This window comes from Babylonia areolata, chromosome 4 (genome assembly GCF_041734735.1).
Source record: "Babylonia areolata isolate BAREFJ2019XMU chromosome 4, ASM4173473v1, whole genome shotgun sequence".
NCBI classification, from domain to species: Eukaryota; Metazoa; Mollusca; class Gastropoda; order Neogastropoda; family Buccinidae; genus Babylonia; species Babylonia areolata.
The window spans coordinates 59,793,486-59,815,376 of record NC_134879.1 but is presented as its reverse complement, the minus strand read 5'-3'; the positions used below and the strand labels follow the sequence as shown (position 1 = coordinate 59,815,376).

The window sequence follows — 21,891 nt, the reverse complement described above, 5'->3', positions numbered from 1 at the left end:
AGCGATACAAACTTCAAATTCATCCATCGTATGCATCAACTTTATGGGACAACTGCAGCAATACAAACTTCAAATTCATCCATCGTATGCATCAACTTTATGGGACAACTGCAGCAATGCAAACTTCAAATTCATCCATTATATGCATCAACTTTATGGGACAACTGCAGCAATACAAACTTCAAATTCATCCATCGTATGCATCAACTTTATGGGACAACTGCAGCAATACAAAATTAAAATTTATTCATCGCATGTATAAAAAAGCATTAGAAAATAGTATTGTTGAAATCAAAGCTCTTTGACTCATATGGGTTATAAGCTACTTAATGTATTATCTTTCCACAACAGGCTGTTCTTCAACAAGGCTGTTTGCATGCATAATGTGATATATGGAAATGCTCCCAAAAATGATTACAGAAACTTTTAAAACTAATGACCACAGACACAACCATATGTTATGTATACCTAGACCCAGAAACAACCTTTATAAATCCAGCTTCCTAAACTCTGGTGGACATTTATGGAATAACCTTCCACTCATTTTAAAAGACATAACGAATAAAAATGTGTTTAAGAAAAATATGGAAAATCATCAACTGTCCAAACGATTAACAATAATACAAATCTATATCTATTAGTTACCAAATTCATGATTTCTGAAATGTTTGGTATATGCCTTTGGTGGCGGTTTGCTTGTTGTAAGAGGGTGTATGGGTATGCGAAACGGGATGTGTTGTAAATGTGTTGTAAATGCTTATGTGTATTTCATTTTCGCACGATTCCTGTATGCACGTAACTATATTTCTAGTACTTTTGTGTGTGTTTTTCTATGTATCTCCCCAGCTTTTCTTTTTTTTTTCTCTTTTTTTCTTCAGATGGCTTGATACAATTAAAGCAGTCGTTGCTTATTCAGTTACCATCTTGAAATAAAAATTTTAAAATTCTGACTTTGACTTTGACTTCGACACACACACACACACACACACACACACACACACACACACACACACACACATATACAACCGAACACCCAATTTTAAAACAGACTCACTTTGTTTACACAAGTGAGTCAAAAATGGCACATCACACACACACACACACACACACACACACACACACACACACACACACATACACACACACACACACACACACACACACACACACACACACACACACACACACACCACCACCACCACCACCCCAGTAAATCTACCTAACAGCTAAAAACGACACAGAGGATCAACAGAGATAAACAAAGTAAAACTGAGATGAACTACACATCGCACAAAGTAAACTGGGATGAACTACACATTGTGCAAAGTAAACTGAGATGAACTACACATTGTGCAAAGTAAACTGGGATGAACTACACACTGTGCAAAGTAAACCGAGATGAACTACACATCGCACAAAGTAAACTGGGATGAACTACACATTGTGCAAAGTAAACTGGGATGAACTACACATCGCACAAAGTAAACTGGGATGAACTACACATTGTGCAAAGTAAACTGGGATGAACTACACATCGCACAAAGTAAACTGGGATGAACTACACATTGTGCAAAGTAAACTGGGATGAACTACACATCGCACAAAGTAAACTGGGATGAACTACACATTGTGTAAAGTAAACTGGGATGAACTACACATTGTGCAAAGTAAACTGGGATGAACTACACATTGTGCAAAGTAAACTGGGATGAACTACACATCGCACAAAGTAAACTGGGATGAACTACACATTGTGCAAAGTAAACTGGGATGAACTACACATTGTGCAAAGTAAAACTGAGATGAACTACACATTGTACAAAGTAAACTGGGATGAACTACACATCGCACAAAGTAAACTGGGATGAACTACACATTGTGCAAAGTAAACTGGGATGAACTACACATTGTGCAAAGTAAACTGGAATGAACTACACATCGCACAAAGTAAACTGGGATGAACTACACATTGTGCAAAGTAAACTGGATGAACTACACATCGCACAAAGTAAACTGGGATGAACTACACATCACAAAGTAAAACTGAGATGAACTACACATTGTGCAAAGTAAACTGGGATGAACTACACATTGTGCAAAGTAAACTGGGATGAACTACACATTGTGCAAAGTAAACTGGGATGAACTACACATTGTGCAAAGTAAACTGGGATGAACTACACATCACAAAGTAAACTGAGATGAACTACACATTTTGCAAAGTAAACTGAGATGAACTACACATTGTGCAAAGTAAAACTGAGATGAACTACACATCACAAAGTAAAACTGAGATGAACTACACATCACAAAGTAAAACTGAGATGAACTACACATTGTCCAAAGTAAAACTGAGATGAACTACACATCACAAAGTAAAACTGAGATGAACTACACATTGTGCAAAGTAAAACTGAGATGAACTACACATTGTACAAAGTAAAACTGAGATGAACTACACATTGTGCAAAGTAAAACTGAGATGAACTACACATTGTGCAAAGTAAAACTGAGATGAACTACACATTGTACAAAGTAAAACTGAGATGAACTACACAATGTCCAAAGTAAAACTGAGATGAACTACATATTGTACAAAGTAAAACTGAGACTGATGAACAACACATTGTGCACATAAAATAAAATCAATATGCTCGAGTAAAACAAAACATCACAGACACTTCGCGTAAAAGTAACCAATCTAAAAACATATTATAAGCATATGAAATAATAATTAATCACACTTCCCCACCTAGCCACACAGTGCATTATACAAACAATAGTCAACTCGTACGTCAGTAGGGCCAGCTCCTGATCACAGCAGGGAAAGCACGAGCAGTTAACGTTAACTTCTGAATAGGTTGTTAACAACATGAATACACAGACTAACGGCAGCAAATCAAAGGTTTCTGTACAATGGGCAGTAGAAACGGTAATAAATTAGGTACTTAAAAGCACACCCGCCTTTACCAGTGAACGTGAGAGTTACAGCCCACAAACGAAGAAGAGGAAGCAGCAGACATGACGCAGTTCTAATTAAATGCCAGTCGTTTGTTAAATTTGTTGAAGTGTTTCTTATGAATGAACGTTCTCGGAGGCATCTCTTTGCAACACGGCAGCAATATCGATTCCTTGCCTGAGACACAATGATTAGTGTCCATGTCCGCTTGTGGGGGACGGTTCATTATGTTCGGAGATGTGACACAATTAGAGAGGCCTATCTATTTTTGTCAATATGGCACAATTACATCTATGTATGTTTAGGATATAGCGCAGTTATATATGTATTTATGATTATGGTGCGGCAAGGTATTTTCTGTTCACGGATGTGGCACAATTTCGTCTTTATCGATGCGTAATTATGGCACAGGGGTTGTGTCTGTCTCTAATTGCCTTCATCTGTTTGCACATAAATACAATAGTTATCCTTATGTCTGCATCAGCTAATTAAGTGTGATGTGGCACGATTACATGTGTGTAAATCTATGAACTGGGAATGCACGACATGTATGTGTATCTATGGACTGAGAATGTACGACTACATGTATACCTATGTATATCTGTAGATTGGGAATGCACGATTACGTGATGCATATCTATGGAGTGGGAATGCAGAATTACAAGTATGTATATCTGTGGACTGGGAATGCACGATTACATGATGTATATCTGTGGACTAGGAATGTATGATTACAAGTATGTATATCTGTGGACTGGGAATGTATGATTACATGTATATCTGTGGACTGGGAATGTATGATTACATGTATATCTGTGGACTGGGAATGTATGATTACAAGTATGTATATCTGTGGACTGGGAATGTACGATTACATGTATATCTGTGGACTGGGAATGTATGATTACATGTATATCTGTGGACTGGGAATGTATGATTACATGTATATCTGTGGACTGGGAATGTATGATTACAAGTATGTATATCTGTGGACTGGGAATGTACGATTACATGTATATCTGTGGACTGGGTATGTATGATTACATGTATATCTGTGGACTGGGAATGTATGATTACATGTATATCTGTGGACTGGGAATGTGTGATTACAAGTATGTATATCTGTGGACTGGGAATATATGATTACATGTATATCTGTGGACTGGGAATGTATGATTACATGTATATCTGTGGACTGGGAATGTATGATTACATGTATATCTGTGGACTGGGAATGTGTGATTACATGTATATCTGTGGACTGGGAATGTATGATTACATGTATATCTGTGGACTGGAAATGTATGATTACAAGTATGTATATCTGTGGACTGGGAATTGGCTCAACAGTCGGGAAAAGCAAATGACATTTCCCTCTCCCTTTCAAACGAGAGCAGAGAAACGAGATTCATTTAGTTTTTCATATGGAGAAATATGATGCCATTCGAAATGATTGTAAATTATTTTCACATCAGTGGGGAAGGAGACATGACCCAGTGACTGTCTCTGCATAGAAAATGATGACGTCTTGATTACGTCAACGTGAACACAGAAAATAATGACGTCCTGATTACGTCAACGTGAACACAGAAAATAATGACGTCCTGATTACGTCAACGTGAACACAGAAAATAATGACGTCCTGATTACGTCAACGTGAACACAGAAAATATTGACGTCTTGATTACGTCAACGTGAACACAGAAAATAATGACGTCCTGATTACGTCAACGTGAACACAGAAAATAATGACGTCCTGATTACGTCAACGTGAACACAGAAAATATTGACGTCTTGATTACGTCAACGTGAACACAGAAAATATTGACGTCTGGATTACGTCAACGTGAACACAGAAAATATTGACGTCTTGAGTCATCTTGAACACAGAAAATATTGACGTCTTGATTACGTTCAACGTGACGCACACACAAAAATGACGTCTTGATAACGTCAACGTGAAAAAAAGAAAATACTGACGTCTTGATAACGTCAACGTGAAAAAAAGAAAATACTGACGTCTTGATAACGTCAACGTGAAAAAAATATTGGTGTCTTGATAACGTGAACCTGAAGAACTCATGATGCAGAATAAAATACAAGATAAATCATGATGAATGGAAAATTAAAACAAGAGGTTCAGCCACACAATCTGATGTCACATATCCCTGTCGTATCATATCAATTATCAGCCACACAATCTGATGTCACATGTCTCTAACATATGCAGACTGGACCTGATGATGACTTGACAAGAGATGATCTAAACGAAGCAATAGCTAAATGCAAGAAAGAATCAGCTCCTGGCCCAGACAAAGTTCGCTACTCGGACATCAAAGAACTATCGGAAGAAGACAGAAGCAACCTTTTCAATCTATATCAAAACAGTTTCCACAATGGACATGTGCCGGAGGACTGGACACACAGCTTCTAAAAACCCATACCAAAACCAGGAAAGGACCATCATCAGGTAAGCGGCTACCGGATCCTAACCATGCAAAACATTGCCGGAAAGCTCATGGAACGCATGATAGCCAGGAAACTTGCAAGGGATCTTGAACACAGGCACATTCTCCCTTCAAATCAAGGTGGTTACAGAACAGGCAAGTCCACATGGGAAAACGCAGCTGCTTTTGCATATGAGGTGTATGAAGGATTTCAAAGAAAAGAAGAAACACTAGCAGTAGCAATCGATCTTGAAGATGCCTACAATAAGGTCCAGTTTGCGCACCTCATGGAGCTGCTACTAAGGTATGGAGTAAGTTTGACACTGACAAGATGGATAGCAGCAGCGCTTCAGGAAAGAACCGTCGTCCTACGCCTCGGAGATTGGATGTCCGCACCTTCTAAACTATCCATGGGACTGCCACAAGGGTCTCCGCTTTCTCCTGTCCTCTACAATGTCTACACGAAGGGCCTTGCAGACTTAAACAACAATGGAATAGCTCGGGTGCTTACTCTTGCGGATGATGGCCTGGTCTTCAAAACTTCGAAAGATGCTCAGGAAAGAACTAAAGCCGTCCAGAAACAACTAAACAATATTGCTCAATGGTGCAAAGACACAGGATCTTCCATCAAGCCAGCGAAAGCCCAAACGTTGCTGTGCACCCTCAACAACAGAACCGCGAGCAAATCACCACCTTCTGTGTCACTCGATGGGATTCAGATCGAGAAAACTGAATGCCTACGCTACCTAGGAATACACTTCGACAGGATGCTGACCTTCAGAAAACATACGGAAAATACTGTTCTCAAATGCAAAAAGGGCCTTTCAGTCTTAAAAGCAATGGCAACCAAAGGAATTGAACAACGCCACCTCTTCCTGCTATACCAATCACTCGTCCTCAGTGTGATCGACTACGGACTTGGGCTAACAACACCGTCTCAAAGCAACCTCCTAAAATTAGAAAGAGTTCAAAATGAAGCTATGAGGCTGATCCTTGGAACAACAAAAGACACGCCCACAGAAACCATGCGATACCTGCTTGACCTTCCTTCAGTGCAGGCCAGAAACAAGTTAGAACAGGTCAAGACCTACTTCAAAGCATTAGAAAACCCTCAAAACCCACTGCATGACGCAGTCAAAGAACCAAAAGGCAGCCGCCTAGGACGAGGAAGATCATGGATGGGGCAAGCAGAAGACACAATCCAGCTAGTATGCCGACTACAAGACCTGAAAGAAACAAAAGAATGGGAGAAAAACCCCGAAAACCTCAACCATCTATTCAACACAGCCATTTCACCCACTCTCGGAAGACATTGTCGGGAATGGCCAGAGGGCAAAACTGATGCGGAAGTGAAACTACTCATAGAAGAAAACAGTAAAGAAGAGGACATCATCATATACACAGATGGCTCAGTCACCAAAGACCAATCCGGTTTGGGATTCACTGCGAAACAAAATGGAAAAACAGTTAGGGAAGAGAATGCTGCCTACAAAGTCACAACCTCCAGCCTAACGATGGAAGTTGAAGCTGCGACACATGCCCTACAGTGGCTATCGTCCATCCATACGCCCGGAAACCAACATGCCATGATTCTAACCGACTCAATGAACCTCATACAGAAAATTGAAAACGGAATGGGAAGCCCAGAGTGGCATAAGGCAATGCGCAACTTTCAGATTAAAAAACTCACATGGTCATACTGCCCGGGACACGCAGGTGTTAAGGGAAATGAGCGAGCTGACAGACTTGCTGGTAACGCAACACCAACGAGCGGCCTACATCTAGGAAAATCGGAAATCCTCAGAAAAATCAAAGAATATCAGAAAGAACAGGTACACACCATCACACCATCGATCGCCTCAAAGAAATAAAAGCAGAGAGAGGGAGCGGCCGCAAGTCTAACATGAAAGGTAGAGCACGATGCTTTGCAAATCAAACAAATATCGGCATCATTTCCAAACCAACATTGCGCAAATTTCTTCAAAACGGAACAGAGTCTCTGTGGGCCTTTCCAAATACAATAGACTGAGCAACACACTAGACGCCACGTTTTTGGCATCAGAGATCTTTTCCCATCCCTCTTGCGGCCAGTCAGTGGCAGCCTCTGTGCGTGTGTGTTTGTGTGGATGTGTGGGTCTGTGCTTGAGAGTGTAAGTGTACACAAGTGTCAGGAGAGATCTGTGTACGTGTGTGTGTGTGTGTGTGTGTGTGTGTGTGTGTGTGTGTGAGGAGGTGGGAGTGCGGGGGGAGGTGGGGTAGAGGATGAGGTATGTGAGTATATGCATGCCTACACTGTGGGAGCAACAGGATATTGGAACGTATATGTGTGTGTGTGTGTGTGTGTGTGTGTGTGTGTGTGTGTGTGTGTGTGTATCTTTGTATATATGTGTGTGGGGTTGGGGGTGGGAGATATGGGCGTATGTGTGTGTGCTTGTACAAGTAAGTGTTCATCTCTGTGAGTGTGTGTTTGTGTGTGTGAGTGTGTGTGTGTGTGTGTGTGTGTGCCGTGGAAGCTGCGATACGTAGACTAGAAATGGGTGTGTGGAGGAGGGGGGTAGAGGAGCGTAGACTAGAAATGAGTGTGTGGAGGAGGGGGGTAGAGGAGGTGCAAGGTAATGTGTGTGTGTGTGTGTGTGTGTGTGTGTTGGAGCTCATGTACGTTTATATGTATTTGACTGTGCTTTCATATCTGTGAAACTGCATGTTTGGTGGATTTCTGTTGTGCATGTGTGGGTGTGGGTGTGAATGTGTGTCTTCATGTTTTACATTAATTCGCTTATTTATCACCATTGTTGTCTTATTTATTTATTTATTTATTTTATTTTTTATTTTACTTTATTTCATTTTATTTTATTTTATTTTTTTTTTTTTAAATCATTTTATTAGTATTACTATTATTATTACTACTACCTTTTTCTATATTATAATTATTATTCATTTATTTATTTATCTATGTAAGCTTATCTATTATTTATTCCCCTGTTTTTTTGTTTTTTTTTGTTTTTTTGTTTGTTTTTTTCTCAAGGCCTGACTAAGCGCGTTGGGTTACGCTGCTGGTCAGGCATCTGCTTGGCAGATGTGGTGTAGCGTATATGGTTTGTCCGAACGCAGTGACGCCTCCTTGAGCAACTGAAACTGAAACTGAAACTGAAACTAACATTTCATATCAATTATCAGCCACACAATCTGATGTCACATGTCCCTGTCGTATCATATCAATTATCAGTCACGCAGTCTGATGTCACATGTCTCTAACATTTCATATCAATTATCAGCCACACAATCTGATGTCACATGTCTCTAACATTTCATATCAATTATCAGCCACACAATCTGATGTCACATATCCCTGTCGTATCATATCAATTATCAGCCACACAATCTGATGTCACATGTCTCTAACATTTCATATCAATTATCAGCCACACAATCTGATGTCACATGTCTCTAACATTTCATATCAATTATCAGCCACGCAGTCTGATGTCACATGTCCCTGTCGTATCATATCAATTATCAGCCACACAATCTGATGTCACATGTCTCTAACATTTCATATCAATTATCAGCCACGCAGTCTGATGTCACATGTCCCTGTCATTTCATATCAATTATCAGCCACGCAGTCTGATGTCACATGTCTCTAACATTTCATATCAATTATCAGATATACAATCTGATGTCACATGTCCGTATCATTGAAACAATCACTGACAATCGGTTTTCAGATTTGAAAAAAAATGTTTTGGCAACGAAAAAATATATATTGTGAAAACAGGGATTAAAGACAAATGTAAAACATATTAGCAAACTGTTGAAACCATGCTACGAAGATTATGCCTGTCCCATTTGTAATGCTTTATGGATGAACATAGGCCGGTTGTTGAAAACTGTACTGCTTTCGTTTGCAGTGAAAATAAATAATTAAAAGCTGGGTGGATTATGAAATAATTTTGAATTTATGCATCAGTCTCTATGTTGTTTACATTGAGGACAAACCAGTTCAAAATGAATTTCAGTTTCTTGAACGGAACAACAAAACTTTTTAAACTCTCCACTCATACAGTCTGACACTTATGTATAAAATTGTTCTTTCCTTCCGAGTTCAAGTTTAGACAACTGTTAAATCATCACGTCTGCTATTTCCCTTTGCATGAATGCTCGTGTAAGGTGGGTTTTGTTGTTGCTGTTGTTGTTTTGTTTTGTTTGTTTGTTTGTTAGAAACTTATCATGTTAACATTCTAAACATCCAACAAAGAAAAAGACCCTCCCGAATTATGGTGATTTGCTATTTTCTACAACAAAGCTTCTTTTCAGCTGGCTGCCAGAGCCATGACGCACGTCATTTGGTCATGAGGCGTCGTTTACAGTGTTGCCAGAGAACTGTGTGATTCAGTCATTTGGTCATGAGGCTTCGTTTACAGTGTTGCCAGAGAACTGTGTGATTCAGTCATTTGGTGATAAGGCTTCGTTTACAGTGTTGCCAGAGAACTGTGTGATTCAGTCATTTGGTGATAAGGCTTCGTTTACAGTGTTGCCAGAGAACTGTGTGATTCAGTCATTTGGTGATAAGGCTTCGTTTACAGTGTTGCCAGAGAACTGTGTGATTCAGTCATTTGGTGATAAGGCTTCGTTTACAGTGTTGCCAGAGAACTGTGTGATTCAGTCATTTGGTGATAAGGCTTCGTTTACAGTGTTGCCAGAGAACTGTGTGATTCAGTCATTTGGTGATAAGGCTTCGTTTACAGTGTTGCCAGAGAACTGTGTGATTCAGTCATTTGGTGATAAGGCTTCGTTTACAGTGTTGCCAGAGAACTGTGTGATTCAGTCATTTGGTGATAAGGCTTCGTTTACAGTGTTGCCAGAGAACTGTGTAATTCAGTCAGTCAAATTCAGAACAACCAATAACTCACTGCCTGTTAACAACCAATAACTCACTGCCTGTTAAAATAGACATTGTTTCGACAAGTTCCCCAGAAATCACAGAATCTCTGATAAATGTTCCACAAACAACACCGCTGACGTGTACCCTCAACCCCTCTTTTTTTTCTTCCATAGAATTTTACTTGCTTCTTTCCGAGAAAAAAAATCAAAACAAATGTTGTTGAAACTGAAAGCCTTGTCCCGTCTTTTCAACAGAATTTTGTGCATTGGTAAGTAAATTCTTTTTGTCTATTACAGAGGAAAAATAACTTGTTAATGTTGTTAATGTGCAATTCATTTGTATGTGTTTCGTTTGTTTGTTTCTTTGTTTACTTTTTGACATCACAGAAGCACTTGAAATAAAACGCCAATGAGCTCTTCAGTTACAGTTTCACTGCAGCGTGTTGCCTCACAAAGCAATGCCACTTACAGCTTCACTACAGCGTCCTGCCTTACAAAGCAATGCCACTTACAGCTTCACTACAGCGTCCTGCCTTACAAAGCAATGCCACTTACAGCTTCACTACAGCGTCCTGCCTTACAAAGCAATGCCACTTACAGCTTCACTACAGCGTCCTGCCTTACAAAGCAATGCCACTTACAGCTTCACTACAGCGTCCTGCCTTACAAAGCAATGCCAATGAGCTCTTCAATTACAGCTTCACTTTCAAGGAGGTGACACAGCGTGCGGGCTGATCCATATACCCTACACCACATTCGCTCGGGAAGAAAAGAAGAAAAAAGAAAAGAAAGAAAAGAGCAGATGTCTAACCTTGGCATAACGCCAACGGGCCGTCAGGCCTTGAAACCCAGCCTAGCTAGTCCTTGAGAGCCCACCTAGCTAGTCCTTGAGAGCCCACCTGGCTAGTCCTTGAGAGAGTCCACCTAGCTAGTCCCTGAGAGCCCACCTAGCTAGTCCTTGAGAGCCCACCTAGCTAGTCCTTGAGAGCCCACCTAGCTAGTCCTTGAGAGAGAGCCCACCTAGCTAGTCCCTGAGAGAGCCCACCTAGCTAGTCCCTGAGAGAGCCCACCTAGCTAGTCCCTGAGAGAGCCCACCTAGCTAGTCCTTGAGAGAGAGCCCACCTAGCTAGTCCCTGAGAGAGCCCACCTAGCTAGTCCTTGAGAGAGCCCACTTAGCTAGACCTTGAGAGAGCCCACTTAGCTAGGCCTTGAGAGCTCACCCTAGCTAGGCCTTGAGAGCCCACCTAACTAGGCCTTGAGAGCCCACCCTAGCTAGACCTTGAGGGGCCACCCTATCTAGGTCTTGAGAGGCCACCCTAGCTTTGTATCATGCTTTGTTCTGTGTATGCTGACGTATGCTTTGAAGAAGAAACAAGATAGTTAACACGAGTAGCCTAAAACAGTTAACACGAGTAGCCTAAAACAGTTAAAACACGAGTAGCCTAAAACAGTTAACACGAGTAACCTAAAACAGTTAAAACACGAGTAGCCTAAAACAGTTGACACGAGTAGCCTAAAACAGTTAACACGAGTAGCACAAAATAGTTAACTCGATTTACTGAAGAATTTCTGAGCTGCCTGATCTCCCCCCTCCCCCCTTTCTCCGCCCTAGCCCACTCTCCCCCCTCCCCCCTTTCTCCGCCCTAGCCCACTCTCCCCCCTATCCCGTTTCTCCACCCCAGCCCACTTTCCCCCCTCCCCCCCTTTCTCCACCCTAGCCCACTCCCCCCACCTCTCCCCCCTTTCTCCACCCTAGCCCACTCCCCCCACCTCTCCCCCCTTTCTCCACCATAGCCCACTCCCCCCACCCCTCCCCTCTTTCTCCACCCTAGCCCACTTTCCCCCCCCCCCTTTCTCCACCCTAGCCCACTCTCCCCCTCCCCCCTTTCTCCGCCCTAGCCCACTCCCCCCACCTCTCCCCCCTTTCTCCACCCTAGCCCACTCCCACGCCCCTTTCTCCTCTCCACCCTAGCCCACCCCCACCCCCCCTTCTCCACCCTAGCCCACCCTCTCCCCCCTTCTCCACCCTAGCCCACCCTCTCCCCCCTTCTCCACCCTAGCCCACCCTCTCCCCCCTTCTCCACCCTAGCCCACTCTCATCCCCCCCCCCCTTTCTCCACTCTAGCCCACTCTCATCCCCCCCCCCTTTCTCCACCCTAGCCCACTCCCACCCCCCTTTCTCCACCCTAGCCCACTCCCACCCACCCACCCCTTTCTCCACCTAGCCCACTCCCACCCCTACGCCCCTTTCTCCACCCTAGCCCACTCCCACCCACCCCCCCTTTCTCCACCCTAGCCCACTCCCACCCCCACCCCCCTTTCTCCACCCTAGCCCACTCCCACCCACCCCCCCTTTCTCCACCCTAGCCCACTCCCACCCCCACCCCCCTTTCTCCACCCTAGCCCACTCTCATCCCACCCACCCCCCCTTTCTCCACCCTAGCCCACTCCCACCCCCCACCCCCCTTTCTCCACCCTAGCCCACTCTCATCCCACCCCCTTTCTCCACCCTAGCCCACTCCCACCCACCCCCCCTTTCTCCACCCTAGCCCACTCCCACCCAACCCCCCTTTCTCCACCCTAGCCCACTCCCACCCAACCCCCCTTTCTCCACCCTAGCCCACTCCCACCCCCACTTTCTCCACCCTAGCACACTCTCACCCCCCACCCCACCCCCCCTTTCTCCACCCTAGCCCACTCTCATCCCCCCCCCTTTCTCCACCCTAGCCCACTCTCATCCCCCCCCCTTTCTCCACCCTAGCCCACTCTCATCCCCCCCCCCTTTCTCCACCCTAGCCCACTCCCACCCCCCTCCCCAGAACTAATCTCTTTTTATGGTTGAAAGTTCAACCCAAATTGATTTTTTCACAGCTCTTCCCTTTCCCAGGGGAAAACGAAGACATAAGGACCTGGGCTGATTATCCACTCTCTCTCTCTCTCTCTCTCGCTCGCTCGCTCTCTCTCTCTCTCTTGGTGTTATTTACACCTCTTAAAATGTTTGTTTAAACACCCCTCCTTGAGGGTTCATGGTTTATCTTCTTTCTTTTTTTTTTAATCCGTGTCTGTCTGTGTCTCTGTGGTGTCGAGTTTATGGATTTCTGTGAACGCAGTGACAAGTGCGGAAGTGGGATTAGCAAAAACATGTTTTTTTTGTTGTTGTTTTTCTAAATCCATCCCTCACTGAGAGAGAGAAAGAGACAGACAGAGAGACAGAGAGACAGAGACAGACAGAGTAGACAGAATCAGAATCAGAATCTACATTTATTCATTTGGAAACAAAACAAGACAAGAGAGGCAAGACCTTCAAGACTCACTTGTAATACACTTTTTAAAAAAATCGAATCGTTAAAATGTGTTCTGTATTTGTTATTATAAAGCTTCGGTTTAAAAAAAAAAAAAAAAAAAAAAAGGCCTTACGACAGATTCGAACCCCGCGTGTTCGGGTGAGAAGAAACTGTCTTACCCATTACACTATCGTGGAGCCTTAACTGACATTCAAAAATATAATATTCAAACATGCTTTTTTTAAAGGGCGATAAATCGATTGCGGTATTCGCAGTGAGAACGCTGTTTAAATCATATTATTCTGGTGTATCTTGGGCATTCAAAAAATCTTTAAGGGCAATTAAAAATTCCTTTTAAGTCCGCGGTAAAGGAGACGTGGCTATCGCCGCAATCACACTGCAACATTTAGCCGTTTTCTCTGGATCTAGATAGATGTACAAGTTTAGTTACACCCGGTTGACACGGTCGATTCAATTTCTCTTTTATGTTCATTCTACTAGTTTTATAGTTTTCAAGCTGATATGAAAATTGAGTATTTTGTTAAACTAATAACATGTAGAGCCAAGTACACTTACTTCTAAACGTCGTATGAAGTGAAAAGGACTTCATTTTGAGAAAAGTCAAGACTGGAAATTTTTACATTTCATCAATTCAAGGGTATTAACTCGCACGGTTTATTATTTTTAACTGTGAATTCCGACTGATTCTGTGGATATTTTTATGGCAGTTTGGGGCATAATCCAGTAAGTGATGAGGCGTTCACAAATCTTTCTCTGAATAAATATTTAACGGTCTCCTTCTCCAACTTTCCATCACATGTTATCGTGTATTGTCGATTGAATATAGAATTGAACGGGCAGGTCAACAACTTGAAACAAAATGGCGTCGTTCGCGTTCGCGAAGAATATGAGCGCGCGCTTTGAATATGAATAAATATGTGTACGCAATTGATTTTTGCCCATGACCTTCAGGGCTCAGCCAATAGATCTATCAAGTCCACTCGTATTGATTTTAGTATTTTCCGAAAAAGACCACTTTGGCGAATGAACATAGTGAAAGCCCTGTACACTGAGAGTAAAACACACAAGCTTTTTATGTAATGAGTATAATTTCAAAATGTAATGTTTAAGATGAGAAAGATCAGTTTAAAGCAAATTAAGCCCCTTAGCATTAATTACAGATTAATTTCCCTTTTTTACTATCTGCACCAAAGACATGCAAAATAAATATAACTTCCATGCTTAGCAAAAGAAGTTCCTGTTTGAACAAAAAATGATACAAAATGACTGCTCTTGTTGTTATGTCAGAATATCAGATCAAAGTGCCAAGTTTAGAGAATTAAAAAAATATAAATATAACAGTGAATTCAGTTTGCATATAATTTGGCTTCTGTTTTTATTTCTTTGTGCCCATCGCAGAGGTGCAACATTGTTTTAAACAAGATGACTGGAAAGAACTGAATTTTTCCTATTTTTATGCCAAATTTAGTGTCAACTGACAAAGTATTTACGGAGAAAATGGCAATGTTAAAGTTTACCACGGACACACACACACACACACACACACACACACACACACAGACAACCGAACACCGGGTTAAAACATAGACTCACTTTGTTTACACAAGTGAGTCAATAATCATTATTAATGGGAAGAAAATAAGTAAATCAGCACATAAATCATGAGAATATAAACATCAAATAACATATAAGTAGTGGTTATCTATACATTGCACTATGATAATAATACCATATCATTGGTATAGAAGTGACAGTTTCTCTTCTTCTGAATACTTGACATAAGAATGCAGCAAAATTCTTGATAGCGTGCTCTTTTCTCGTAGCTGTAAGTAGTGATAGTTCATGTAGCTAGAGTTTTATAATACGTAGCTGGTGTAAACTGGAATTTAAGATCATCAATGGCAGGACAACAAAGTGCAAAATGATACCCCAAAGAGAGACCCAGAGACCCCAGGAAGCGAGAGACCCCAGGAACCCAGGAGGCGTGACCCCAAAAAACCCATCAAGCGAGAGACTCCAGAGACCCCAGATGGCGAGAGACCCCAGGAAGCGAGAGACTCCAGACCCCAGGAAGCGAGAGACCCCAGGAAGCGAGAGACCCCAGGAAGCGAGAGACCCCAGACCCCAGGAAGCGAGAGACTCCAGAGACCCCAGGAAGCGAGAGACCCCAGGAACTCAGGAAACGACAGACCCCAGACCCCAGGAAGCGAGAGACTCCAGAGACCCCAGGAAGCGAGAGACCCCAGGAATCGAGAGACTCCAGACCCCAGGAAGCGAGAGACTCCGGAGACCCCAGGAAGCGAGAGACCCCAGGAACCCAGGAAGCGAGAGACTCCGGAGACCCCAGGAAGCGAGAGACTCCAGAGACCCCAGGAAGCGAGAGACCCCAGGAACCCAGGAAGCGAGAGACCCCAGGAACCCAGGAAGCGAGAGACTCCGGAGACCCCAGGAAGCGAGAGACTCCAGGAAAAAATGGATAAAGATGGCGTTGCTGTGTGGCGACATGCTTTCCTCGCGGAGAACAGTCCACATTTTACACAGAGAAAGCTGTTGTGACAGTACAATACAATACATTCCATACAGTACTATATAATACTCGCGCACACACACACACACACACACACACACACACACGCCGCGGACACACCAGGCCGTGGACTCATAGGTACGTTCCCATAATTATGAATCCGTTGTAGATGACACGAATCTATTTACATCTCGAAAGCTTTTTACCAGTGGCGATAAAAGGGAAACCTGATTAATCCTCTAGCTCTATATGACCAGCCAGCAGACATCGTTGTCATTGACATTACACGCAATGCCTATCGTCTGCCATCAAAATCATCTTTTATGTCAGCTATTTTTTCTGGAGATCTTTCTATTATCACCCCCGGACCGGATGTCACATTGAAGGTTTCTTCAGCAGAAGAGAACGAATGGCCTAATAAAATAGTAATGAGGCTGATAATGATAATAACAATAATCATGACAATAATAATAACCAAAAAACAGTGATAATGATGAAGATAACGATAATATAGTAACAGTGGTAATGAGAAGAAGAAGAAGAAGAAGAAGAAGAATGAAGGTCTCAATGCAAATCATTTCAGTGGCTGAACGAAGTCAATCTTTGTGGATGGGACCGGGAACAGGGAGTATATATATATATATATATATATATATAGAGAGAGAGAGAGAGAGAGAGAGAGAGAGAGAGAGAGAGAAGGACAGACAGACAGAGAAACACACACACACACACACACACACACACACACACACACACACACACACAGGGTTGTGAGACAGAGAGAGAGACAGAGACAGAGAGACAGAGAGAGATACAGAGACACAGAGAGAGGGACAGACAGACGGACAGAGACATCGAGAAAGAGAGACGGAGAGAGAATAAGCGAGAGAGAAACAGACAGACAGAGAGACAGACCGAGAGAGAGAGATAGAGAGAGAGACAGAAAGAGACAGAGACAGAGACGGAGAGACAGAGAGAGACAAGCGCACTGGTCAAGAGCACCACTGAAGTATGGTGGAGAAGGGAGGACACATTCCCGGCCCGTATTGGGGAATGGTAACACGGACACCCGCTTCCTGGTCGTCTGCATTACCACTGGGCCACTGCTCCCCACTGGAGGTGTGTCCTTTGTCAGCACTCCCCACTGGACGTGTGTCCTTTGTCTGACACCACTCCCCACTGGAGGTGTGTCCTTTGTCAGCACTCCCCACTGGACGTGTGTCCTTTGTCTGACACCACTCCCCACTGGACGTGTGTCCTTTGTCTGTCACCACTCCCCACTGGACGTGTGTCCTTTGTCTGACACCACTCCCCACTGGACGTGTGTCCTTTGTCAGCACTCCCCACTGGAGGTGTGTCCTTTGTCTGTCACCACTCCCCACTGGACGTGTGTCCTTTGTCAGCACTCCCCACTGGACGTGTGTCCTTTGTCTGTCACCACTCCCCACTGGACGTGTGTCCTTTGTCTGACACCACTCCCCACTGGACGTGTGTCCTTTTTCACCACTCCCCACTGGACGTGTGTCCTTTGTCTGTCACCACTCCCCACTGGACGTGTGTCCTTTGTCTGTCACCACTCCCCACTGGACGAGTGTCCTTTGTCTGTCACCACTCCCCACTGGAGGTGTGTCCTTTGTCAGCACTCCCCACTGGACGTGTGTCCTTTGTCTGTCACCACTCCCCACTGGAGGTGTGTCCTTTGTCAGCACTCCCCACTGGACGAGTGTCCTTTGTCTGTCACCACACCCCACTGGAGGTGTGTCCTTTGTCACCACTCCCCACTGGACGAGTGTCCTTTGTCTGTCACCACTCCCCACTGGAGGTGTGTCCTTTGTCAGCACTCCCCACTGGACGAGTGTCCTTTGTCTGTCACCACTCCCCACTGGACGTGTGTCCTTTGTCTGTCACCACTCCCCACTGGACGAGTGTCCTTTGTCTGTCACCACTCCCACTGGACGTGTGTCCTTTGTCTGTCACCACTCCCCACTGGACGAGTGTCCTTTGTCTGTCACCACTCCCCACTGGACGTGTGTCCTTTGTCTGTCACCACTCCCCACTGGACGTGTGTCCTTTGTCACCACTCCCCACTGGACGTGTGTCCTTTGTCTGACACCACTCCCCACTGGACGTGTGTCCTTTGTCTGACACCACTCCCCACTGGACGTGTGTCCTTTGTCACCACTCCCCACTGGACGTGTGTCCTTTGTCTGTCACCACTCCCCACTGGACGTGTGTCCTTTGTCTGATACCACTCCCCACTGGAGGTGTGTCCTTTGTCAGCACTCCCCACTGGACGTGTGTCCTTTGTCTGTCACCACTCCCCACTGGACGTGTGTCCTTTGTCTGTCACCACTCCCCACTGGACGTGTGTCCTTTGTCTGTCACCACTCCCCACTGGACGTGTGTCCTTTGTCTGTCACCACTCCCCACTGGACGTGTGTCCTTTGTCACCACTCCCCACTGGACGTGTGTCCTTTGTCTGTCACCACTCCCCACTGGACAGGACAGGTCAGGGCAGGACAGAACGGGACAGGACGGGACAGTAACAGACTGGAATGAATGAATGAATGAACGATTTTTCTTTAACGAGGGAAGAGGAATGAGAAAAATCACGCTGTTCTTTACATCTAGCCTTCAGGGTAACGAAGCAAATTGAAAAGAATGAAGAAATTAACATACCAATAAAGACACCATTCAATTTTCTGAAACATGGACAGAGCGCACCCAGAGAGAGAGAGAAAATAACAGACAGACAGACAGACAGACAAAGGGACAGACAAAGGGACAGACACAGAGACAAAACAAAAACAGAGATACAGAGAGAGATGAAGCGAAACAGAGATACAGACAGACATACTGACTGGGTAACAGAGAGGCAGATGATCAACAGGCAGAGCAACAGAGAAACAGAGAACAGAGAAACAGAGAACAGAGAAACAGAGAACAGGGAAACAGAGCAACAGGGAAACAGAGCAACAGGGAAACAGAACAGAGAAACAGAGAAACAGAGCAACAGCGAACAGACCAAAAGAAATTTCACCAATGATAAAATGAACAATTAAGGTGTTCATGTGTGCGAATAACATTATACATGCATGATTTTAAGGTGTTTGTTTTTAATTGTGAATTATGAATGAAATACATATATGAAAACAAAACTTAATTGCCACATTTAATTGTGGTGTGTGTGTGTGTGTGTGTATGTGCGTGTGCGTGTGTGTGTATGTGCGCGCGCGCGAGTGCGTGTGTGTGTGTGTTCGCACGCGAGCGCGTCTTCAATTTTACGTCTTTCAACCTTAAGTGATAGTGCGCGCGCGCGCGCGCGCGCGCGCGCGCGTGTGTGTGTGTGTGTGTGTGTGTGTGTGTGTGTGTGTGTGTGTGTGTGTGTGTGCCGACGCGTGTGTCTGTGACGGATTATCTGTCGATCGCTGTGTTTTCTTGTCGTTCGTGTTGTTTTCACTGGGTTTCAGTAATCGATGCCTTTTCTTCGAACTCTTCAGTCTTTCGACGCAGCGGTTTGATCCCACTTACTGAACAGTGCATTCACATGATCCCATCCTGCTGGTAGTGCTTCCACAGGAGCTGTGGGCAGTAAGTACACTCAATGTCGTTGTTTGCTTCAGGTGTGAAACGTAAATGTTAGTTTCTTCAATCAGTATAATACCTGGGTAGATAGTGGGCGCCATATGTATGCGCGCACGCACACACACACACACACACGCGCGCGCGCGCGAGCAATCAAACACACACACACACACACACACACACACACACACACACACACACACACACACACACACACACACACACACACAAATTGAACAAAACATAAAATAACCACATATGCACAGACATACATATAGACATACAAACACTCATCAAACAACACACACATACACACACACACACACACACACACACACACACACACACACACACACACACATACGCACAGAACACAGGCTCACCATCATCGGCAATGTTGTGTTTGTAGCCGAAGCTTAGGTCGTCGCCATGACGACTAGAGAACCTGGGGGCGGCCGGGGCCATGCCTTGTGCCACGTGGGGTTGAGAGGTCAGGGGGTCGAACCTCCAGGGACAGAAGGTGCTCCCAGTGCCGGCACCCATGGCGGGCTGGTCGCCGCGGAGGAAGGAGTGAGGAGGCTGAGCTGGATCACCCCGGTGAGAACCCCCCATGGACGCGGGGAGGGCGGCGGGGAGGTGGTACATGGCGGGCAGAGTGGCGGGCATGACGCCGTGTCCAGAGTCTAGCAGGTCCGGGGGACTGGGGTTCTGGCGGCAGGACGCCAGGCCCAGCAGCTCCTGGATGGCGAAGGACGACCTCTGCTGGCCATACACCTGCCCCAGGCCGCCCGGCCCCGTGCCCGCCCCGCTGTATTGCTGGCTGCTGCCCGGGAACGTGCCCATGGAGCTGGCTGCCGTGCTCAGCAGGCTGTTCATCATGGTGACCCAGGAGAGGTGGACGGCTGGGGCACCTGGGAGGGGTGCTGGCCTTGTTCTGTTAGCTTGTGGACTGACAGCTGGGTGGGTGGGTGGCCTTGTTCTGTTAGCTTGTGGACTGACAGCTGGGTGGGGGTGGGGGTGGGTGGGTGGCCTTGTTCTGCACTCTGTGGTCTGGCAGCTCAGTGGGCATGTGGGTGAAGCGTTACTCTGCAGCCTGCTGGTCAGTCTGCTGTCGTGGCTTGGATTTTCAGCTGGCCACTACACAAGTACACCCTCTGCTGTTGACCAGTCTCCAAAAACACAGTGATGGATGACATCAGCTCTCTCAGCTACAGGACCAGATGTTATGTTAGATGTCTTTTTTAACACGGCGTCGGGACATAGACTGTCTACAGGGCCAGATGTTAGATGTCTTTTTTAACACGGCGTCGGGACATAGACTGTCTACAGGGCCAGATGTTAGATGTCTTTTTTAACACGGCGTCGGGACATAGACTGTCTACAGGACCAGATGTTAGATGTCTTTTTTAACACGGCGTCGGGACATAGACTGTCTACAGGACCAGATGTTAGATGTCTTTTTTAACACGGCGTCGGGACATAGACTGTCTCAATATAATGTTGGGTCGTATACGTTTTCAACACAATGGCAGATGATACACTCGAAGCAGTCTCAATTAATCAACTCTCTCAACACAAATTTGTCTTAATAAAATACTGTCTGAATCAAGATAATGAATTATTTTACCACAATGTCATATGATGAACTCTCTGGTCACAATGCCAGATGATGAACTCTCTGGTCACAATGCCAGATGATGAACTCTCTGGTCACAATGCCAGATGATGAACTCTCTGGTCACAATGTCATATGATGAACTCTCTGGTCACAATGCCAGATGATGAACTCTCTGGTCACAATGCCAGATGATGAACTCTCTGGTCACAATGCCAGATGATGAACTCTCTGGTCACAATGCCAGATGATGAACTCTCTGGTCACAATGTCAGATGATGAACTCTCTGGTCACAATGCCAGATGATGAACTCTCTGGTCACAATGTCAGATGATGAACTCTCTAAACACATTGTCAGATCTCACATCAATGTCAGATGATGATCTGTAAAAACAATATCAGGTGACACACTCTCGGCACACTGGCAGATGTCAAACTCTCTCAACAACACAGCGACAGATGATCAACTCTCAAAGTAATGTCAGAGGACAGGCCCTGTGTGAGTGCCCCTTGACATCAGAGGTAGGTGTGGACAGGTGACAGTGCCAGATGACAAACTCTGTCATCA

The 21,891-nt window shown here is 44.6% G+C and overlaps 1 protein-coding gene across 1 annotated transcript in view; it reads right to left on the bottom strand.

Moving 5' to 3' along the window:
• LOC143281505 (visual system homeobox 2-like) overlaps nt 1-20,586 on the bottom strand; it is a 167,908-nt gene extending 147,322 nt beyond the window's left edge. Inside the window, exon 1 of the mRNA XM_076586714.1 lies at nt 20,091-20,586. Within this exon, the coding sequence (XP_076442829.1) occupies nt 20,091-20,586 (496 nt within the window). The remainder of the gene's footprint in view (nt 1-20,090) is intronic.
• Nucleotides 20,587-21,891: the final 1,305 nt, after the last annotated feature.